At 43.7% G+C, this 20770-nt stretch overlaps 1 protein-coding gene across 2 annotated transcripts; it reads left to right on the top strand.

The window, feature by feature from the left end:
• The first annotated feature begins 1540 nt into the window (after positions 1-1540).
• Positions 1541-19244, top strand: LOC135076197 (uncharacterized). Of its 2 annotated transcripts, none has more exons than XM_063970676.1 (8): positions 1541-2535; positions 2623-2780; positions 2859-2967; positions 3128-3213; positions 17149-17289; positions 17546-17645; positions 18017-18169; positions 18434-19244. In XM_063970676.1, exons 1-8 carry the CDS (start codon positions 1935-1937, stop codon positions 18538-18540), a joined length of 1455 nt encoding a protein of 484 aa, XP_063826746.1. In that variant the 5' UTR covers positions 1541-1934; the 3' UTR covers positions 18541-19244. The 2 variants fall into 2 exon arrangements, with proteins under 2 accessions (XP_063826746.1, XP_063826747.1); XM_063970677.1 differs by having other exon boundaries at positions 18438-18547.
• The last annotated feature ends 1526 nt before the right edge of the window (positions 19245-20770 follow it).

The raw sequence follows: 20770 nt of genomic DNA, 5'->3' as shown, positions 1-20770 counted from the left end.
AGGCATAACATTTATTGGCATCTAAACCAATGCCATAAATATTACTATTCATAATATACAAAATACCATAATTTTAACAAATATGAAATATAAAAATGTTATACATATAAAATATAAGTAAACAAATATAAATAGACAAGCAAGCATGCAATCAAACAGCAAGCAAGCAGCAAGCAAGCAGCAAGCAAGCATGCAAGCAAGCAGCAAGCATGCAATCTAGCACGCAATCAAACAGCAAGCACGCAAGCATGCAAGCAAGCAGCAAGCAAGCAAGCATGCAAGCAAGCAGCAAGGAAGCATGCATGCAAGCAAGCAAGCAAGCAAGCAAGCATGCAAGCAAGCATTAGGCTTGCCTTATCTCCGGCGCTGCGGGAAGTGCGGTCCTTCCGCTCTGGCGTAACGTATATCCGGCATGCGCCTACGCGCCTCCGGCTTTTAAATTACACTCTAGTATAGGGCAGACTAGTACCACGTGGAAGAGACCACGGCCAGTCGGGATCAACATAATTTCAGATCAGGCAAGCTTAATGTTGTAAAAGAAATGTGGACTGTATAATATGTGCGTTATAATAGATAAGAGGGATTCGAGATCAAACAGAATGTATTTTTACGAGCTTAAGTTTTCTTAGAGACAGGTCAAAAATTAAGAACAAAAAATGACAATGATACAGAGAATTTAGTTTTTGCAAATCTATAGGCCGAAAGAATATAAAAGTGGAAGGAGGCTCGTTCGCAACATCACAAATATATAATTATTTACTCTTCAATGTTGGTTGCTCTTATAGACAATATTTATGACTTTAAATGTTATAAATAATTAAATTATGTTTATAGTATTTTATTAAAAACAAACTTTATGTATATAAAAATTATGTTCTTTACATTTATGATTATTTAAATTATGGTATTGAAAATTAGAGAAAGTTATTATTATGCCTAAGAAATCATTATGCATTTAGAAAACTATGCATATCAAAGTTTATGCGAAAAAACTTTATGCAAATACTGTTATGCCAAACTAAATTATGATGAAAAATGTTATGCGTCTGAGAGGGCACCCAAATAGAATATATTAACCTATGTAGAGAAGAAACCATACTGTATGTAAATCGGTACTAACCTACCTTGTAAGTTTGGTTTGGGGTCGATTCTGGGATAGTTACTTTACATAATTGACACATTGGAGAAACTTCTAGCAAATTCCTTCAAAGAAAAATAACTCAGAGCTGTTGCCAATAAATACAAACCTATCTATTAACATACACGATCTCAATTACATGGCAATGTAAGCCCACATTCATTCAACACGTGTGGGATTATTAGACAGGGCGCGGCCTGCAATGTCTGAGCTTTTCGCTTGTTTTGAGCCTGTGACCTAAACACGTCAACTCGTTTGATATCTAGCCGCTTGTCGATACATTTCGGTTAGCTGGGAATATCGACAAATGACGAAATAATTTTTCTTACCTTACGGCTTAGGTAGATACAGTTACTATCGATAGGCCTAAAGTCATTAAGGCAATATCATCATTATAAGACATGAACGCAGTAAAACATGTTTATTTCAGTTTTTGTGCCCAACCTGGAGACCGAACCCAAGATTTCGAGGAGAACTCAACCACAGGACATGGAGGCATGCGTTTCGATTGCACCAATTCATTTATTAATATTATATCCTATCAACTTACTTTGTTGTATATTACATTCTACTAACGTTGCCAAGCCACCACCGACCGATTTATCAAAGGTATCGCCAACAGAAAAGTAGGACAAAACAAACCAGAACGGTTTCTAGACACTTAATTACATCCGTCATGCTGCCCGAGTGCCCCTAGGTGCAGCCAAGTGCATCGTTTGCGCTGCAGTTCAAGTGCACCATCTATAACATTGTCACACACCATACAAAGTAGACACTCGCTGCCGGTGACCAAAACATGCATAGCTTCAAATATTACGCTACCATCCTGCTATGTGTGTTACTGCAGACTCGTGGTGATAAATGGTATTCAGCTACTATCATCAACAAACAAGAAATGCGGGACTTTGAGAAGGACTCATTCACGAAAGAAGCAAGGCACATGCCATCCAAATTGAAACACGATCATGAAGCACCGCGCAATATGCAGCCAAATTCTACAAGAAAACAAATACGAAGCCCTGAATTGTTTGGATCTTCAAACTTGCACGTGACCAGCGAATATTACAGTCCTGTTGGAAACAGTACCCGAAGACCAGTGGAAGTCATACATTACAACAATACCATAAACGTTGTGAATATTATGAGAAGAATAAAGCCTAAGAAGAAAATTGTCAAGAGATGTCCTAGTGTACCCTCGCGACAGGCAAAGAAGCTTGCTGGAAACCAGGCTGCAAGAACGAAGTTTCTGGAGGTGTTTGAAGTGGTAGAGTTTGAGCATGTTACTTGCATATCCAGTAGTGGGTTGGAAGGGACTTGTCTTCATGAGTATGAATGTCAATCCAATGGAGGTTCTACTATGGGGACTTGTGCTGATGGGTATGGAACATGCTGCGTCAGTAAGTCAACCTTCTGTTGTTCTTTTCATTAATCTGGGTACTTACGCGTAATTAAACCAATAAGATATTCTTGTTGTATCCCTACAGCTCTGTTCTCATGTGACGGGAAGTCATCAGAGCCAGTAGGATGGTTCACAAACCCAGGGTTTCCTACACCGAGTGCAGACAGAATATCGTGTACATTCACACTGAACAAGGCATCTGATGACATCACACAGATCCGTTTGGACTTTGCTACTTTTGAAGTAAGGCTCTATATTATAGGGGAGGAGAATTGAGTGCTTGTTTTGTTTTACTAGCTTAACTTTATATTTGTATTTTAGTTACTGGGACCTACTGCTGGAACATGTCAGCAAGACCAATTCGTGGTATCAGGTCAAAACACGAACAGCTATGTCCCGATTCTTTGCGGAATCAACACCGGTCAACACGGTAAGGCATCTTAAATAGTCTCAGGTAACGTTGTAACCTCGTGTTCAAAAATATTTTTCATTTCTGCGCAATTTTAACTTGCATTAAATAAATTATAATAAGTTGTGTCCTACCTCATCCTATTCGTTGCTATACTTATTTAACTAATATTTTAATTCAGTATTCATCGAAGTTGGAGATACTGACGGGCCAATTTACCTGTCTGTTCAAACCGCGTCACCAGAATCCAGATTATATTCGATCAAGGTAAATAATAATGTTAATCGCTAATTACGTAAGCTACAGCCGTAGGATCTAAAAAAAACTATTTTAATTCAAACTAATTTAATTAATAAAATAAAAATTACAATAAAAAGTACTAAGACTAAAAGTAGTGCCTAGGTTCGAAGTGTGAACGCAAGTGAACGAAATTTGGGCAGCTCGAGGAAACGGCGCTGGCGGCTTGACGTCACGTAGGGCGAAATATGCTGACTCGGTGGCGTGTGCAGGCGCGTGATTTGAGGTCATCGCTAAGCAGCCGAAATGATGAAATTCTGCATAAGCATAATTGGCTTGCTTGACGTATGTAATTCCTCCACCCTCAGATCAGCAATTATTTTCTCATTTTATGTGAAAAAATTGCTGGTAGAGACGGCTTGGCATAGGTGTGATCTTCTGAGGGGTGCGATGGTGAGGGACCTCCCCGTGGTGCATCCCGGGCAACGTCCGCGTGTTCTGTCACGCGGGCGGCTGACTCCTCACCGGCGCGGCAGGTTTCGTCAACTCGGCGGGCCTGTCGGGCAACCCGTAACCCCCCAATGGAGGGGGGCCGGGGGCCTCGGCTACGGAAGTCGGGGCCAAGACAAGGAAAAGTCTCTAAAACCCTCAAACGCCAAGGACTGGTGGGGGCCGAGGAGCGATATCGGGTCTGAATAGGCTCGATATGGTCGGTGGAGTAGCACCGGCCGCTACCTCGCCCGGAGAGGAAAGGTGGGGTACCTGCGCCCGTAAGCAGATGCTATTATGGACAGTGCTGTAAATGAATATTGTACCCGGGCGGGTCCCAGCTGTGCTGGGGAATCCCGTGGCCGCCCTTCGGGTGGTCGGTCTCGCGTATACGGGGAGACCAAGCCTGTTCCGCGGGAAACCGCGTTTGTAGATATAACGTTTGGAGATAGAGAGGACGGAGAGGCCGACAATGTAAATAATAATATGTATATAGCGGAGATGACGACTGTAGATAATGAACAGATTGTAAATACAATTGGGTCTGGTTCCTGCGCAGGACCGATGGAAGAGACAGCACGCCGCGAACTACGCGTGTCGCTGGAACGCTTGGATGTTGACAATTGGTCTGACACTACTGACGCTTCGCGTGCAGAGCCGCGCTCGCCGCGCTTCTGGTCACGGAAACGTCAGCTTCCGTATATGGACGACGATGGTAGCACAACGGACAGCTCGGTGCGTTCACCAAAGATCTCTACTGCTGCTATACACAACCGAAGAGGTCGAGGCAGGCCGGTTACTACTACTAGCGCCCGAGCCGAACAGACCACTGCCAAAGAGCAGCGAAAGAAAGGAAAATGGGAAGCTCGTCAGGCAGACGCAGAAGAACAAGCTGTCGTTTATACGAGCAAATTGAAAAAAATGAGAGCACGGGCGCACTTGCTCGCCCGAGATCTTACTGCTAAAGAGCTTACGGAGGCGGCTCAGGCCAGTACCGAAGCCATCATATACTGCGCAAAAAATAGCGGAAATCTGAAAGGTACATTTCAAAATACCTTTAATGAGGCTGCCACTACTATCAGCACGGTGGTAGAGACGCTCAACAAGAGGACACAAAGTGAGGAAATAGAAAAACTCACTAAAGCGAACGAGCAGTTAAAAAGGGAACTAGCAGAGCTTCGCAGCGAAATTACCAAACTCAAAGAAGACAAAATCAATGCTGCGACTCCTCCGACAGCTGCAGCTGCAGACGATAACGCCACCCCCGACGGGGCATCACCCTCCAATATGGAGGAGTGGGCAGCGAAAATATTAGGTGTAGCAACGGCGCGGATCAATGCTCGAGTCGAAGGACTCGAACCGCGTCTAAACCCTGAGCCTCGGCTTCGCCCGGCCCTGGCTTTCGAGAAGAAGAGAGAGGAGGCCTCCTTACAGCCACCTCCCAAAACTAAGAAATCCAAAGCACAGCCACCTGAACCACGTTCTTTACCGGCTAGAGAAGAAATAACTGCCCCTATTGTCGTAGAGGGAAAGGAGAGCAGTTCCAAAAGAAAGAATCGGAAGGGGAAAACGCCAAAAGTGGCTCCAGCAGCCTCTGCCCCACCCGTCCCCCGACTCCTGCCGCCTGCACCGGCTTCCATGAGCGAAGGCTGGAGCACGGTAGTGAAGAAGGGGAAGATAAATAGCAGCGGGGGGAAAAAACCACCTACCAAGGTGCCAAAGAAAATGGCTCCGTCCGCACCGGCCAGGATGCGTCCGCCCAAATCCGCTGCAGTGGTGGTATCCGTTCAGCCTGGGGCTAACGAGAAGGGATTAACTTATGAAAAGGTTATCGGGGAGGCGAAACGGCGAATTGACATTACCGAATTGGGCATTGAGGCCGTTCGCTTTCGGAAGGCACTGACAGGAGCCACTATATTAGAAGTCTCCGGTACTGCAAGCGATGATAAAGCGGACTCCTTGGCGGATAAGCTCAGGCAAATATTTAAGGAGGAGGAAGTGCGGGTGTCCAGACCTGTCAAGAGCTCCGATCTCAGGGTGTCGGGGCTGGACGACTCGGTGACAGCTGAGGAGGTTGCAGCGGCGATAGCTAAATTGGGAGACTGCCCGACTGATCAGATCAAAGTCGGTGCCCCACGTCGCGATCACACCGGACTTTTCGCCGCGTGGGTTCGCTGCCCAATCGTTGCAGCCAAAAAGGTGTTAGAGGGGCGCCTTCTCGTAGGATGGGTCGCAGCTAGAGTGCGGCTCCTTCCTGCGAGAGATCTTAGGTGTTTCCGTTGCTTGGAAGCAGGGCATGTCCAAGCCGTGTGTCCGGCTGAAGTTGATCGTAGCCGGCAGTGCTACAAGTGTGGGCAACTCGGCCATATTGCAGTAACATGCACTAACGAGCCTCATTGCTCGATATGTGCAGCGACCGAGAAACCAGCCGGACACCGAGTGGGTGCCAAAGCCTGCAAGGCACCGGCAAAGAAGGTAGGAAGGAGGGCAGCGGCAAGTGCACATAGCCAGCCAGTGCCATCCCACCCCACTGTGGGGCAAGAGGAGGTTGACATGGCTGGAGAGTAAATAATGGCTCGAAAGTTCTTACTGGCGAATGTCAACCACTGTGCCAGAGCTCAAGACCTTTTATATCAGAGCCTGACACAGTGGATGACCCATATCTGCGTTGTGTCCGAACCCTATTTCGTCCACAAACGAGAAAACTGGGCCGGCGATGTGGATGAAAAAGTAGCTGTAATTACCAACACAGCAGCTGATTCCGAACCTTTTAGAAAGGTACGGAGAGGCCGTGGTTGCGTCGCTGTCCTAGTGGGTGACACAGTAATTGTCGGGGGATACTTCTCACCAAACCGACCTATCTCGGAGTTCGAGAGATTTCTGGCAGAGGTAGGAACACTAATATCCGGCTGGGGCCACCCTCATCATACTATCGTGATGGGCGACCTAAATGCAAAGTCAACTGCGTGGGGCTCCCGCATAACAGACGCAAGGGGTGAGGTACTCGAGGAGTGGCTGGTGTCGCACGGTCTTGTCATCCTGAACAGGGGAACGATAGAAACATGCGTGCGGATGCAGGGTGGATCGGTTGTAGATGTAACGTTTGCAACTCCCGCCTTGGCGTGCCGCGTCCAGAACTGGGAGGTGCTGGAGGAGGTTGAGACTTTATCGGACCACAGATATGTGCGTTTCGACATCTCTCCCCTCCAGGCTGCCCCGAGCAGTTCAAGCCGTCCCCCGGACACATTGGGTCCACGATGGGCGCTTAAACGTTTGGACAGAGAAGCGTTAGTGGTGGCGTCTCTCGTCGAGAGCTGGTCACCATTGTCATCTAATGCTGAGCCGAATAACGAGGTCGGGTGGTTCCGCGAGGCCATGTCGCACGTGTGCGACTCGGCGATGCCCAGGGTAAGGGCGCTGCCGGCTCGTACAGCGGTGCACTGGTGGTCTCCGGAACTGGCTCGTCTCAGGGAGGCATGTGTGGTGGCCAGGCGCCAATACTCCCGGCATCGCAGGAGACAGCGTAGGAATGAGGCGCAAGACGTCCCACTGTATGCAGCATACCAGCAGGCGAAAAAGGAGTTAAGGGGTGCGATAGGGGCGGCTAAAAACGCCGCCTGGGAGGAACTCCTCTCCACTCTTAATCAGGATCCATGGGGGAGGCCCTACAAGCTCGTTATGAGCAAATTGAGATCGTGGGCTCCTCCAATTACCACCAGCATGGATCCTGGTCTCCTTCGAACCGTTGTAACAGCCCTTTTCCCACCGAGGCCGGACTTTACACCACCGGTACGGTATAGCTCAACCGGGGCTGATACCAGTGAAGCACAAGATGTCTCTGAAGGAGAGCTAGGTGCGGCTATTCTGCGTCTCCAGGCTAAGAACACCGCGCCTGGCCCAGATGGAGTGCCAGGAAAAGCGTGGGTGCTTGCCCTTAAAAACGGCCTTGAGCCACGATTTCGAGCGCTACTCTCGACGTGTCTAAGAGACGGAACCTTCCCACAGGAGTGGAAGACAGGGAAACTTGTTCTCCTGAAGAAAGAGGGACGGCCGGCCGAGTCACCATCGGCATATAGGCCAATTGTCCTGTTAGACGAGGCGGCGAAGCTCTTCGAGCGCGTTATCGCTACCCGTCTGAACAGGCACCTGGAAGAAACTGGGCCGAACTTGGCCTCAAACCAGTTCGGATTCCGGCGTGGTCGGTCCACCCTGGATGCCATAGCCGACGTCAAGGATTTTACTGAGCGAGAGGTGGCTAGAGGGGGCAGCGTTGTGGCGGTTTCTCTTGACATCGCCAACGCTTTCAACAGCCTTCCCCACACATGTATAGAGGAAGCTCTGAAACACCACAGGGTCCCTTTATACTTGCAGAAGATCATTCAAGCCTACCTCAAAGACCGGGAGGTAGTATTTCCGACGGCCGACGGATGGGGCAGAAGGCCGGTGTCATGCGGTGTGCCACAGGGCTCGGTTCTTGGGCCACTCCTGTGGAACATCGGTTATGACTGGGCCATAAGAGGAAACCGTCTGCCAGGAGTAAAAATCGTCTGCTACGCAGATGATACACTTGTGATGGCCAAAGACAAGACATACCGGGAAGCAGCCGTCCGAGCAACAGCAGGGGTGGCGGAAGTAGTCAGGCGCATCAGACGCCTAGGCCTCACAGTAGCCCTGCATAAGTCAGAGGCCATTTGCTTTCATGGGCCGCGAAGAAGACCTCCGGTGGGCTCCGCAATGGTTGTGGGTGGCGTCTCCATCGGCGTCGAGGCGACCATGAAATACTTAGGTTTGGTCCTCGACAGCCGGTGGAACTTTAAGGCTCATTTTAAGGCTTTGTCTCCAAAACTGACAAGGGTGTCCGGCGCTTTATGCCGGGTAATGCCCAATTTGGGAGGCCCACACATGGGGTGCCGCCGCTTGTTTGCAGGGGTCGTGAGATCTATGGCCCTGTACGGCGCCCCAATATGGGTAGACTCCCTTTGCCGGGATAACGTATCAGCGCTCAGAAAGCCGCAGCGGATCGTCGCTAAGAGGGTAGTTCGTGCATACTGCACAGTTTCCAGAGAAGCGGCATGCGCCCTCGCGGGTACTCCCCCCTGGGAGCGTGAGGCCAAGGTGCTGGCGGATGTATACCACCGAACCGCTGCTGCAAAACGCAGTGGGAACCCCCCAGCACCCCGCGAAATTGAGAAGTGGAGGGAGGAGGCCCGCGAGTCTATTATAGAAGAATGGGCTGAGTGGCTGGAGGAGCCCAGTGCAGGCCACCGCACGGTTGCTGCCCTTCAGCCCTGCCTTAAAGACTGGACTGAAAGACGAAAGGGCTCCCTCACCTACCGGATGGTGCAGGTGTTGACCGGACATGGTTGTTTCGGGAAATTCCTGCACCGCATCGGCCGCGAGAGGACCCCTATGTGTCACCACTGTGGCGCCGCTGTCGACACAGCGGAGCATACTGTGGAAGACTGCCCGGAATGGACACAGCACAGAACTCAGCTCTGTGCAGTTATTGGAAGTGATTTAAGGCTGCCAGCTGTGGTCAAAGCTATGGTCGGTAGTGACACGGGATGGGACTCAGTGAAGGCCTTCTGCGAGGCGGTCATGTCCTCAAAGGAGGAAGCCGAGAGAGCCAGAGAGGAGGATCCCCTCGCGGACCCTGCTCGGCGAAAGAGATTGGGTCGGAGGCGTCGCGATTTTGCACGACGTTTCTGACATCTAGTCGTTTGTCTAGTCAGTTAGGTTAAATTATGTATATATAATTTATTAAGGAGTAGGCGTGGTGGGCGCCAGCCGATGGGCCCTTTACACCCTTCGGCTGGCGTCGTTTGTAAACTATCTTTGTAAATATTTGTAATTAGTTGTACAGTCTTAGAATATTTCTGTATATATTGTGTACATAAATTGTAAAGATTGTACAGCTGTACATAAACTGGCGGAAGGCGCATAGGCGCCTGCTTAGAGTTGTCCTGTGGTAATAATAAGGTGGGTCCGCACAGCGGATTAACTGAGCATAGGTGGAACTCGGGTTAAGGTTCGCTACACCGGCAACTCCCCTATGCTCAGAAAGAAGGACACTGGTGGATTTTTAGTGGGTAGGCCCCTCCCGTCTGGAGGGGAGAGCCCCACATAACCCGTCGCCTGACCACAGCGGCGGGTATGCAGCTCAATGCATTTTTACCACCTAAAAAAAAAAAAAAAAAAGGTGTGATCTTCTGAGATTTCATCTCGTCGGTTGTCATCTTGTTTCATCTCAATTGTAACTTGCTGTTGTTCATGGTTGCGCTTTCCAGGTCTATAGCGACGAAATAGTATGATGACTGTTAGTGCGGCTGCACCGAATAACACGATATAGAATGGTATAGTCGTGTGGTAAAGTGTTTCAGGTGGTGTCGTCAATTCCAACGGAGGCTGCACCATGATTTTATCTTGGATCTTATGAAGTGTTCTCAGGTCTATAGAGTTAAGACTGAGGTGTGAAGAAGCGATCTTGGTGTCATCTGGGAATGTGATCTTCATAATTTTAAGCGGCTGGCCTTGCGTGATGTCATCGGTGTTCGCTATCGTGAATTCTGTAGTACGCAGTGTGCAATGAATAGGTATCGTTGCGAGGAAACTGCCATTCAGCAAATTGTAGTCTTCGGTGCCACAGTGCAGTTGAACTTTAGTAGGTCTGGGGAACGTTACGATATAACTTCTATCGTCGAGTCGTTCCATTGCTTCTCTTGACAGATGAACAGTTGTTAAGTTGCATGTTGAGCTGATGGTCTGATGAAGTATGATTTGTGTAACGCAGTCTGGTTCGGTGCGAAGTTTCTGATGCGGGCTCTCCTCGCAGAGATGTTGACCTTCATACTTCGGGCATTCAGCCTCAATGTACACATACTCTTTTCTATCAGTTGCTATGAGAGGAAAGGGTGGAATGAGGACTTGGTGGAATTTATTCGGGGCTACAGACAACCTATATAGATCGAATATGCTAGGTGAAACTATGGGAAATCTAAAGACTATAACTATTTGCTTCCCAACAAAATATGAACCAGATCTTATAATATTATAATAATCTCTTAATTCTAAGTTTATTACTTGCTCACTGCTATAGATCGCACGTAATCTTTCTAACATAATCTTAAATACACTTAAACTTAACATTGAATGATGAGTGGTTGTAGTACGTGAAAAAGCTAAGATATTTTCTATTCTAATAAGTTCGTTTAATAAGTCATCTGTGTTTTCTGAAATAATAGCTAATAACTGTGCAAATTTACCATATTTAATAAGGCTATTATCGTAATATGCATTTTTATCTAAAATTAACTGTAATGTGCTATTGATTTTACTCTGATTTTCTATAAGCTGATTAATTACATTACTGTGCTCTGACATCCACTCATTATTTAAGCTAATCTTATTATTTAACTCCGCGACTATCTTGTTCTGATTATTTTTAAGTATTTTAAGAGCGTCGTTATACTTAATGGCGTCCTGATAATCCAGGTTTCCTGTAATACTCTTAACGATTGATCCTAAACCATCTATTAGACCTCTTTTTGTCCTACTAGGCTCCAGGGAGTTAAGATGATCTAGGATTCTGTCTATCTTAGTAGATAAGTAATCTATCTGAAGTTCATATAAGATGAATGTATCATTTGTCAGTCTATTTTTATAGTCATGTAATTGATCTTTGAGGGTCGAAATCTGATTTTCAATTTTGTCTAGTTCTATGTACTGTAGAAAGGTGTGATAATGGGTGGTTAATCGAGTAGGTCCGAGTTTAAAGGGTAACAGGCCAGGTCCATCATCCAGGTTGTCAAGCTTTATCTCCTGAGCTCGAGCCAGGAGGGCCGACAGCAACAGAAGTATCCTGTAACAATTTTACGTTCTTGGGTGTTCGTTTTAACCGTGATTTAGCTACAGGACCACGTTTCTTCGACGTGTAAATGTGGATTGGGAGATCAGCAAGGACTTTGTCCTGTGTGTAACGAGGAGCTACTTTCTGGCGACTAGCAAACGGATTTTTTATGAATACCTGCTGCTGGGGTTCATATTCAGCTTCAGGTTCCCTAGATTTGTTTCTATTTTCTATGAGGGCTGTTCGGTTGGCTAATGAAGATTCGTTAATTAGGTCATAGACGGCTTTCATTTGTTCTCGATGAGTTTCAACATATTGTTGAAGTAAACGTTCTGTCAAGTCAATGTCAATAGGATCCCGTGGGTCAAAATGTCCTCTAAGTATGTCGTATGGTCTGCACTTAGTAAAACTATGGATCGAACTATTATATGCGATTAATGCGTAGGGCATAAGGTTCACTATAGGCTCGTCCTTTCGCTGTAATTTTAAGATGCGTAAATGCTCTAATACAGTAGAATGGAAACGTTCAATGTTGCCGTTGTCATTCGGAGAATGAGGTAAGATCTTATGATGTGTTATCTTGTGGAGTCTGAGAAATTCGGCGAAGAGTTGGTTCGTAAATTCGGTACCGTTGTCAGTCACTATTGTCAGAGGAAGGCCATGATGAGTACAGAAAGTTAAAAGGGCTTGCAGGATGCTGATTGCAGTACCATCTTTGAGATGATAGGCTTGTCCGTATTTGGAGAAGACGTCAATGAAAGTTATATATTTTTCAGACTGTACTGTGAAAAGATCGGCATGTAGTATCTCTAATGGTTTGGATGCTGGGGGCACTATATTGAATTGCTGTTTTATTGGGTTTCGATCGTACTTACTCTGGCCACATATAGTACATTCGTTAATGAACTTTGTAATATGATCTTTCATTTTTGGCCAATAGTATCTACGAGAAAGTGAAAGATAGCATTCATTAATGCCTCTGTGATTCGTTTTACCGTCATGATAATGCCTGATTATTTCCTGCTGTTTAAGGTACTCTTTAACATTCTCTAATTCTGTTTTACACAGCACGAGATTCATTGAAGAGCTCTTGAACTTTTCTTGGATTATAGGAATGATTTGGTACATAGCCAGAGGTGGGTTTATTAATAAGGCTGTCTTGACTTTAGGATTAACGTACTCTTTCACGGCATTCACTACGTCATTTTCTAAGTCTGATTCTGTCACTTGTACATTTACACGAGTGTGAGTTTCAAACGGTTTAGTCACAACAGGTCGTCGTTTAATATCTCCTACGATAGTCATAAATAATTGTCTGTGAAATTTATTGATGGGCTCGTCAGTGATAGGAACTTCTAGAATGGGATGTTCATGACTTGTGTGGGCTGTACTGGTGGCAGAATTATCAATAGTTAGTGGTATTTCAGAGGGATTAGCTACTATTGAGCTTATTTCTTCGTTGTGGATCTCAATTCTAGATAAGGCGTCAGCGTTGGTATTGCTTTTACCTTTTTTGTAAATGACTGTGAAATCGTATTCACTTAGTTTAAGTCTCCACCTGGTAAGTCTAGAGTTAGGCTCTTTGAGGCTCATAATCCACTGGAGTGGTTTATGGTCAGTCAAGATCTTAAATTTCCTTCCAAAGAGATACGGTCGGAAATACTTTGTTGCCCAGACTATGGCAAGCAACTCCTTCTCAATCGTACTGTAGTTAATCTCACTCTCGTTGAGTGTACGAGATGCATAGGATATTGGTTTGTCATTTCCTATGGGGCCTTGGGAAAGAATGGCTCCAATTGCGAAGTTAGATGCGTCAGTTGTAAGTATAAACTCTCGAGTGAAGTCAGGGTACTGAAGTATAGGGTCATTAGTAAGTAGTTTTTTACATTTTTCAAAGCAGTCAATGTATTCGTCGTTAAGTATTACCTTCTTGTTCTTTTTCAGGCACTGAGTCATGGGTTTCGTGATTCTGGCAAAGTCAGGGATGAATTTTCTGTAGTAGCCTAATAGTCCAAGAAACTGTTTAATTTCTTTGGGGGTCTTAGGCAAGGGATACTTCTCAATAGAGGAAATCTTGTCGGGATTAGGCTTTACACCTTCACTGCTGATGACATGTCCGAGATAGGCTGTTTCCAGCTTAAGAAACTCTGATTTGTCCATTTGGATCTTAAAATTGGATTCTCGAAGTCTCTGGAAGACTTTCTCGAGATTTATCATCATTTCCTGGAGACTGGTACTGAAAACTATTATATCATCAAGATATACTAAGCAGATCTCATTTTGTAAGCCTTTAAGGACGTTGTCCATCACACGCTGAAACGTGGATGGAGAATTCTTTAAACCCATGGGCATACGAAGAAATTCGAAGTGCCCATGTTCGACATTGAAAGCAGTTTTCTGAATATCTTGAGGGTCCATCTCGACCTGATGAAAACCACTGGCTAAGTCAAGAGTTGTGAAATACTGACACTTGCCAAGTTTGTCTAAGACGTCGGTGATGTTAGGAATAGGGTATTTGTCGTCTATAGTTTTTTCGTTTAACTTCCGAAAGTCAATTACTATTCGCCATTTTTGTTTGCCTGAGGCGTCAGTCTTTTTAGGGACCACCCAGATAGGTGAGCTCCAAGCAGACTCTGATGGACGTATGATACCTTGAGAGAGCATCTTTTCAATCTGATCTTTAACTTCTTGGCGATGGATAAAAGGATACCTATAATTCTTTGAATAAACCGGGATTTCATCTGTGGTGTTAATACGATGTTTGACTTTATTGGTAAAAGTCAATGGCTCGTTTTCAATGTAAAAAACATCTGAATAACGCGAGCAAAGTGCTATTAGATTAGCCTTTTCTTCCTCGTTTAAATGATCTGTGCGCAACCGCGATATAACGTCTTGCGTACGTGATAGTTGTTCGGTGCGTGAGCACTCAACATTAAACATTTCTGCGTTTACGAAGAAGTCCAGCGATAGTATTGCGTCATTGTCTGTAGAATTTTGAACTTCTACAAAAGCACGGCTATTAACAACGGTAGTAACGCATTCAGATATAACACAATTACATGTAATTTGTTCTGGAATGTACACATCGCCGTCCGGGGCGTTAATAGGTAGTTTGACTAATTTTGAGCTATGTGCTGGGACAATATCCTCGTATAAATTAACATTTCGGGAGTTATACATCTTTATTTCATTAACCATAGATGAAGTAGTCAATGTACGTTCCTTTAAGTCGATCTTAGCTTCCCATTTAGTCAGTAGGTCCAGTCCTATAAGTCCATCGAAGTAGTCATGGAAGTTATAGACAAAGAATCGAATATTATCGTTCTCGTTGAACTCAGGAAAACAGGGCAAAGTAATAGAGTAGTCATTCCTGGTTGTGGCATGAACGTTGGTTACCTCGAATGGATCATAATCAAGAGGAATATTAGAATAATATTTCTGAACAGCTTGAGGGCTCATAAATGACTGGTTAGCGCCAGTATCAATTAAGAGTTTAAGAGGAGGGTTATGAATCTGGATGTAAGGCAGTTGCCTCTGAGTCTGTAAATTAATTTCTATTTTGGCTTTTTTGATGTCGATGCCTTCTGAAAATCCTGGTTGGCATCTTCAGGCTGATGATCTTCGACTTCAGAAATGTTGGCGGGACCATAGGGAGTCTCGTAGTGACGTAAAGTCTCAATTTGGTAGTCATATTCGGGGTAGTCTGTGCAAACGTAACCTACTGCATTGTCACTATACTGTGGATAATCAGTGTAATCGGAGTCATAGTAATTACAAAGGTCGTTGTAATAAGAACTCGTGTCATAGCACTCATTCATATTCATTTCGCGTGATTTAAAATAATTTGTAGGCGGTGGATTGCCATGAATACGCCAATCATGACCACGTATACCTCCAGATGGGGGTAACGGCTTAGGTGTGAAATGTTGGATGCCGCTCATAGGCTTGGGAGTGAAAGAATGAATGGGCTGGTTCCTGGGCTGAAGGCGGAACATATTGCTCTGGGGATTATAGTTAGGTGGCCTAGCACCAAACATTTGTTGGGTTCGAGAGGGGCCAGCACGTGGCTGTGGATGCTGGTGAGCTTGAATGGGGCTCGGTTTGAAACCTTGGTGAGGTGGCTGCTGCATGAATCTAAATGGCTGAGGTGGTGGTGGCAGTGGCCTCTGCATTTGTGGTATGGGCACAAAAGGTGTCGCTAGAGACTTTGGAATGTGAACAGGCATAGATTGTAGTCTAGGGGCCTGTGAAGGTTTTGCTACTGTGTCATTACGCTGTTGCAAGTACATAATATTTAGCTCTTCTTGGACAAATTCTAAAGCCTTTTCTAAACTGCTGGGTCTCATGCATCTAATATGTGAACCAAGGGGCTCGTGTAAGCCTCGAACAAATGCTTGCAAGGTAAGTTTACGATAAAGTACACGTTTAGCTTCTATGGTGGTGGGAACGGACTCATGTAAGCTAATGTAGGTCATAATTGTACTAAATAACGTCTGACAGTGATCGTAAAATTCCTGAGGGGATCGATTGCCTTGTGTGGCCAAAGAGAGGTCGTTATAGAGAGCGGTCTCGTCTCTCTGGTCTGCAAAATTATTAATAAGCGTAGCGCGAATAGCTAGCCAATTATCAGGTATGCCATTTGAGTTTATTATAGTTGCGGCTGAACCTGTGATTTTATTTAATATTCCGTTAAGCAGGCATAAGTTAGGTAGTTCGCTGCCTGGCTCTGCGCTCACATAAGTTGCTACTATTTGATCGCAGATGCTAATAAATCTGGTCAATACATTTGGATTGCCATCGAAATCGGGCACCGGGCGTAAGGCCTTGTAAATGGTGTCAGGATCGTACGGCATCGTGTTACTAAATAGGTTATCTATATCTAGGTCACTAAAAGAATCTAACAAATTAATATTTCTAGTACGATCTATATTAAGTTGCCGACGAGACTGCAATAGCGCAGACTCGCTGGGACCCGAGGTGCCGGGACGGAAAATGATTAAGGATAAAAGGAAGTACTAAAGATAAAGGGACACAAGGAAAGCAACAGTAGAAAGATTCTGTGTACTTACAATCTCATGTCTCTGGTAGTGGTCGTATCGATGGCCGGATACTGGTGTTCCCGTGGCTGCAGCGCTCGTAGATTCAGGATACTCGACGTGGGGCTTGATAGCCGCCCGGGCGACCCGCGATACCGAATTTCGATTTTAGAAACCTTCCCGCGAATCGGCCGCGAGTATCCTACCGACTGCGCCAATTACGTAAGCTACAGCCGTAGGATCTAAAAAAAACTATTTTAATTCAAACTAATTTAATTAATAAAATAAAAATTACAATAAAAAGTACTAAGACTAAAAGTAGTGCCTAGGTTCGAAGTGTGAACGCAAGTGAACGAAATTTGGGCAGCTCGAGGAAACGGCGCTGGCGGCTTGACGTCACGTAGGGCGAAATATGCTGACTCGGTGGCGTGTGCAGGCGCGTGATTTGAGGTCATCGCTAAGCAGCCGAAATGATGAAATTCTGCATAAGCATAATTGGCTTGCTTGACGTATGTAATTCGCTTAACCTACCTATAGTTACCGCATTACTGAAAACATATTAACAACACAAATATCAAAACCATATTTTTAAAGGTGACCCAGCTGGGTTCAGCTGACGAATTAACAGCGCCAACGGGGTGCCTCCAATATTACACGGAACCACAAGGATTTTTGGAATCGTTCAACTTCAGAGATAGATCAGAAATTGGAATACCTAGAGCTCCTAGTTATTTGGTATGCCTTTTGTATTCCGCATTGCAGCCTTAAAGTCCGCTTTCCACCAAGACGAAGTAGGTAACCAGTAAGTTTGAATAACCAATCGATTGAATGAAATTGACGAATGAAATCTTAATATGGTTATTCAAAACATTTCTCCTCTCCGCTCCACCTTGGTGGAAAACGGGCCTAAAGCTGCAGAGTAGATTCAATTGAATGAAAATTAATTCCAATAAGTATTATGAATACATTCCTGTCTTTGTTCCTATTCTAGAACAATCTAAATTATGCAATGTGCATACGTCGCGCCGCCGAAACCTGCAGCGTGACTTACACTAACGTCGATTACATGCAAATTGTCAACTATGACTTGGGTAAGAGCAATATTAATGTTCCTTGAATTACGTTATTATACCTTGGTTGGATATACGGGAAATACCTGGATGTGGGCAGCCAGTAGTCAGGACCGGCCGTGGTGGAAAATCCTTGGGGGAGGCCTATGTCCAGCTGTGGACATCATTTAGAATACGAACCTTGGATATGTTGAGGACCACGTCGCTCTACAAGCGTAATCATGCGCTTCATTCTGTCCTCAAATAAGTAGATAGATAACATATCAGATTCGGGGACACACCAGACATATACATATAGCATTTCGCGTGGTTTTATTTAAATACGTAGCTGCTTACCCAAAGTAATAGAGTGAGTGAGAGATAAGTTGACTTGACTAACTGTCCACTTCCAGATGGTCTGCCCGTGATCCCGCACGGGCAAGCAGGGGTGGAAATCTTCAACTGTCCGAGTGATTGGCTGCTGATATCAGCGACGCGGCTTTGTGGCGATCGCCTGAACGACGGCGCTGTTCTACAGGACTTCTCCTTAGATGCACCAGTCACAGGTTTAGTTAAAAATATTTATCAAACTAATAAGACATCAGAGTATTTAACAACAATACAACGGCCACATGGCCTAGTCGTGGTCGTCGTGGGTACTTATTTACTGTACAAAAAAGCTATTTGGTGGCTTGGGAATGAAAATCACACAAAAGTGAATAGTTGGAAATTGAAAACCTGAAATAATCTGACTTTAGGTAGCTAACACTATGAAAATTACGAGAACCGACCGCATAAAAAGTCAATTTATTATTCTTTTTTTTTCACAGACAGTAATGCCGGCCCAATAGCAATTTGGTTTCGATCAGATGAAGGATACGTCGGACGAGGCTTCAAGCTCGAATACCTACAGAACACGTGCAAAGGCCCGCCATGATGATTAAATAAATAAATAACAATATAAATTACACCAAATATAAACTTTTATTAAAAATAAACATTATCTTATTATGTGCCCAGAGCAGCTTGCTAAAAATAATTTATATTAACTACAGAGGATAAAATGCAGTTTAAAATGCTTAGCATTATAATAATAATTTGTAATGGTTATTGTGACAGTACATTTCCCTAAACTGAAAATAAGCTCAGAATAAATAACTTAATTTAACTAAAAATAAATTATTATATCTCGGAATTAAGTTGAACATGTAATTTATTTATTAATACTAAATTTAAATGCTCGGGTAAATTATAACCACAATGTTAAATTAATTTTATCCCATCAACTAAAACAGTAAACAAAAAAACTGATACAATTTAATACAAAAACTAAGATACTTATAAATAACATATTGACCAGTGTACACAATATTAAACCAACAATAAAAACATAAACAACTAGGCTTTGAAGTCGAATGACGCATTTATAAACTAATTATAGGTAGGTAATCATAAAAAACTCTAAAACTGTACTTTATTATAGCAATAATCATGAAAGTAATCTCTCTCCAAATCATACTACAGATGACAAAACAAATGATCTACTAATAAGAAAATGCTTTTTAATTTCATTACAATAATTTCTGTTTATAATACTTTAATTTTAAAAACATTTCAAGGATGATGCTGTGTTGTTTGTTTTATTTACTTTTCTGCGTTTCTTTTTGTGCCTTTTCTTTTAGACCATCCTTGACAATTTTGTGGAAAGATAAAATAATACTCACAGCAATAGCCCGTAAAAGGCCCATACTAAATATTTGCAATAAAACCTGAGAAGTGCTCTCAACTAATCCACCATTTAACAATGCCAGCACTTTTCCAGAGAAGCCAATAACAGAGTATGTTTTTCCAGCCTGTAAATAAAATAAAATAAAATTAGATTTAAAATTGCAAAGGCCATTACATCATAGCAGGTGAAAAATAAAAATCTTAATTAGAAGAACAAAAAGAAAATCAATCAATGTCATGAGCTGTGCTCCAGTGCTATTGTGTATCTATAGAATATTCATAAGTTTTTTTGTAACATTAGTCAGTTTGAATTTTAATTAGGTATTTACATTTAGCATACAGCAGATATTTTCAAAATTTTTACTTTGAGATAATAATGATGTTAAATAAAACTAAACTAATAAGCAGTTTGAAAAAGAAAGTTTTCTTAACCCTAATTTACTTGAATCAATAAAATTTTACATTACGGTGTCTCAATTTTAACCTATTATAAAAGTACTAAGGCAAGGACAAAACAGAAGTTATTACTGCTGATAAACAATTAACAAAAAACATGATTCTCACCATTGCATCTTGAATCAATTTTTTCCCAATTTCTTCAGGAGAATGCAGACCTCCAGAGCCAGAAATGAGTTTAGTCTCTATAGGTTTAGAAAGCTCCTCATTTGCGAAGCCAGGTGTATCAGTGTCTGGAGGGAACACCAGAGTTAAGCGAACATTTGTACCAACAAGTTCCATGTTTAGTGCTTCTGCTAGACCTCGGACTGCCCATTTGCCAGCACTGTACGCTGTGTAGCCATATATACCTGAAATACATAATACAAATTATTTGCAATGCTTTTAAAATATTGCAAACTTATTAAGACATGATTTTGGGAGGCACAGGATAAAGTAATTAACATAATATAGGTACATTCAGTGTCAAATAGTTTGTTACACTTTTTGGAATAAGGTTTTTTGGCCACTTTGGGTGTCACAAACTATTTGATGCTGAATGTACAACCCAAAAAAAGTTTTTTATCAAATGTATGTAAGTATACAAACCAATAAATGCAGCTTCAGAAGACACAAACACTATAAGACCCTCATTTCGTTCCTTCATGCCTGGGAGCACATATCTCGTGGGATATGCAGAGCCAAAATAATTCAGATCAATCATCATCTTTATATCCTCCACCTTCATCTGGTCAAACTGACCACAAATACAAGTGCCAGCACAATTAACAAGCATGAATATAGGGCCCATTTCTGCTTCGATAGCTGTAAAATGTTTCTGTATATCATCATAGTTAGATGTAACATCTATGGCTGAATAGACCACCTTCTGCTCTTTCTTATCAGCACAATTTTCAAGAATTTCAGTAACAGCCGCACACAGTTTGCCAACATCGCGGCCTATAATCGTTACATTGGCTCCTAACCTGGCTGCTTCTATCGCT

This window comes from Ostrinia nubilalis, chromosome 11 (assembly GCF_963855985.1).
Source record: "Ostrinia nubilalis chromosome 11, ilOstNubi1.1, whole genome shotgun sequence".
In the NCBI taxonomy this organism is placed as follows: domain Eukaryota; kingdom Metazoa; phylum Arthropoda; class Insecta; order Lepidoptera; family Crambidae; genus Ostrinia; species Ostrinia nubilalis.
This window is presented reverse-complemented; position numbering and strand designations above follow the sequence as displayed.